Here is a 2,500-nt window from a genome sequence, read left to right on the forward strand (position 1 = left end):
TAGTGGCCCACCAGCGGAAGCGCTTACAGAAAGGGAAGAGAGTGCTGGAGACTGCTAAGAGAGAGCCAGTGGAGTGATGAACACAGATCTTAATCTGTACTTCTGTATTATTTTTAGTAGTTGTGTAAGATGAGTTGGTTGTTCCTGTAGGTCCGTTTTCATCGGAATAAACAGCCAATCACGGGTACCGTTCAAACAGGTGCATCCAATCCAAAGTATCCTGATTAAAACACGTTTGTGTGTCTGTTCTGATTCTCCCTGAGAGGAGACGTTGATGCCGAGAACAGTTTTACAGCGTGATAATTCTGTTCTATTGTGCTGTAGGTGAAAGGCCTGTTTGCTTGGTTCCCTCAGGTTCCTTTGACTCACTGGTGTTTTTATCCGCGAGTAAATAACTCCATTGTTTCGCTGGTGATGATGACTCAGATGTTGGCCTCATTTCCAGCTCTTCCCAGAAGGCAAAACCTTCCATAAAATGGACCGTAACTCCTTTGAACTCACCACTGCACATGTCCGATGAGCAAGTTTAACCTGTATTATTATTATACGACATATGTCCGATGAACAAATTTAACCGGTACGACACATGTCCGATGAGCAAGTTGTATTATCCCTTATGAATTAAGACTCTATAGCTTAGTGGGTGGACACATTTGTATGAGATCCAGGGACAACATACTGATGAACAATGCTTCTGCTCTTTGCTCTAAATTGCTTTTGACAAAAGTAGAAAAGGTGTATGGAATTAATACATTGCCAACTGTGGGTCAACAAGGTTCAAGTGCACTTTTTAGAAAATGCGATTGAAAACCCAGAATCAAGTGAAATGTATTTCATGTTATTTTGTTTATATAAAATTATATTCAATTGTTATTTTTCTTCAAATCCTATTATTTTATAGTGTTATAAACAGGAAAAAAAATCCTAATTTGTGGACATGTCAGTTAGACCTTGCCAAGTCTACGTTGATGGTAATTTAAATGAATGTCCTTGTGTAAGAGTCTGGTCTGTGTTTTGACCTGAGCGTGTGTCTGTGGGTGTCCAGGTTCTGGACTCGGACCCGGTGGACCAGACCCAGGAGGTGGAGGAGGATCTGGACCTGCTGTACGACAGCTTGGAGGTCTACAACCAGAGCGACAGCGGCCCCGAGATGGAGGACAACGAGAGTGTCCTGAGCACCCCCAAACCCAAACTCAAGTAAGGACACACACACACACACACACACACACACACACAGACACACAGTCACACACACAAACTCACACACACACACACACACACACACACACACACACACACTGTGATCGGCAGACAAACACACACACACACACACACACTCTTCCACTTCACACTTTACCCTCCGGTATAAAATGTATGACCGCGTCAATGACAATTGACAATTTGTGACAATTCACTGAAATTGAAAGACTGAAAGAATTTGTTATGACACGTCAGCTTCCCAATGTGTGTCGCATTCTAAAAAGCTGTTTTAGCATGAAAACAACGTCATCATAATTACTCATAATGGTAACATGGCTGATAAGTCACTCCATATTCATGACTAATGACAGAATATGTGCTGTCTGTTACATGCTCATACTGCATAAATTATCCTCTCTAATCTGGTGCTTGGTACTGCTGGAACGAAGACACGTCAGCAGTCGTCTGTTTGAAAAACAGTTTACTGAATTTGGCAAATTAAGTATTTGGAATTGGCACTACACCTTTAATTCCCAGGGCCTCTGTGTGTGCATGCGCCGTCGTCTCTTTTGTTTTGATGAGTAATAGCAGACTATGCCATCTGCTGTTTGCTGCATATTAATCTATGAGGAAGTAGAATTCATCATCTTTAATGAGCTCCGTGGCATTATGAGACAGTTTTGCCAAGAAAACAAACTCTAGCCATAACATTTAGTTGCCGATGGGAGCGCAACTCTGGTGCCCTCGTGTCTTATTTAGTCTGCATATTAATAGTAAAGTTATCCAAGCACTGCTTAACATAAAACATTGATTAAAGACAACCCCATCTGGGCAGATCAGAGCTGTGTGCCCATTTGTGGAGGATTGCGTACGTATCTTATCCCTGTTGCTTCCGTGACACAAATGCGTCTTGAGTCGCTGTTTCTGGGAACTCTCGTTGCATGAACAAAGCACGCACTTTTCCCGTCACGTGACCACAGCACCGCTGGCTGCTTTTGTTTCTCGGCACGACACTGAATTACTTAAGACCCACTTAAGAGCCACTTAAGAGCCACTTAAGATCGACTCATAGAGGCACTTCAGAGTCCTCCTCGTCACGACTCGCCGTGACCAAAAGTGCCGTCCAGTTTCTCGCCCCCGTTACTTTGCACGTTCGCTACAGCCGAAGTGTCCGGGCGTCAATATCGTTCAACGCCTCCTCGCCTGACCTTGAGAAACAGAATTACCGTCTCGTCTCGGCTCCATTGTCACGTCACGTCTCTGAGTCGGAGGTCGTTGCCCGTGGCGGCTGAGTAGCAGT

The 2,500-nt window shown here is 44.0% G+C and overlaps 1 protein-coding gene across 2 annotated transcripts in view; it reads left to right on the forward strand.

The window, feature by feature from the left end:
• si:ch211-126j24.1 (phosphofurin acidic cluster sorting protein 2) overlaps nucleotides 1-2,500 on the forward strand; it is an 86,029-nt gene that overhangs the window by 57,334 nt on the left and 26,195 nt on the right. For both annotated transcript variants that reach the window (XM_048248784.1, XM_048248785.1), the window contains exon 9: nucleotides 1,046-1,197. In XM_048248784.1, coding sequence (XP_048104741.1) covers nucleotides 1,046-1,197 — 152 coding nt within the window. The remainder of the gene's footprint in view (nucleotides 1-1,045; nucleotides 1,198-2,500) is intronic.

Source organism: Alosa alosa, chromosome 7, assembly GCF_017589495.1.
Source record: "Alosa alosa isolate M-15738 ecotype Scorff River chromosome 7, AALO_Geno_1.1, whole genome shotgun sequence".
NCBI classification, from domain to species: Eukaryota; Metazoa; Chordata; class Actinopteri; order Clupeiformes; family Clupeidae; genus Alosa; species Alosa alosa.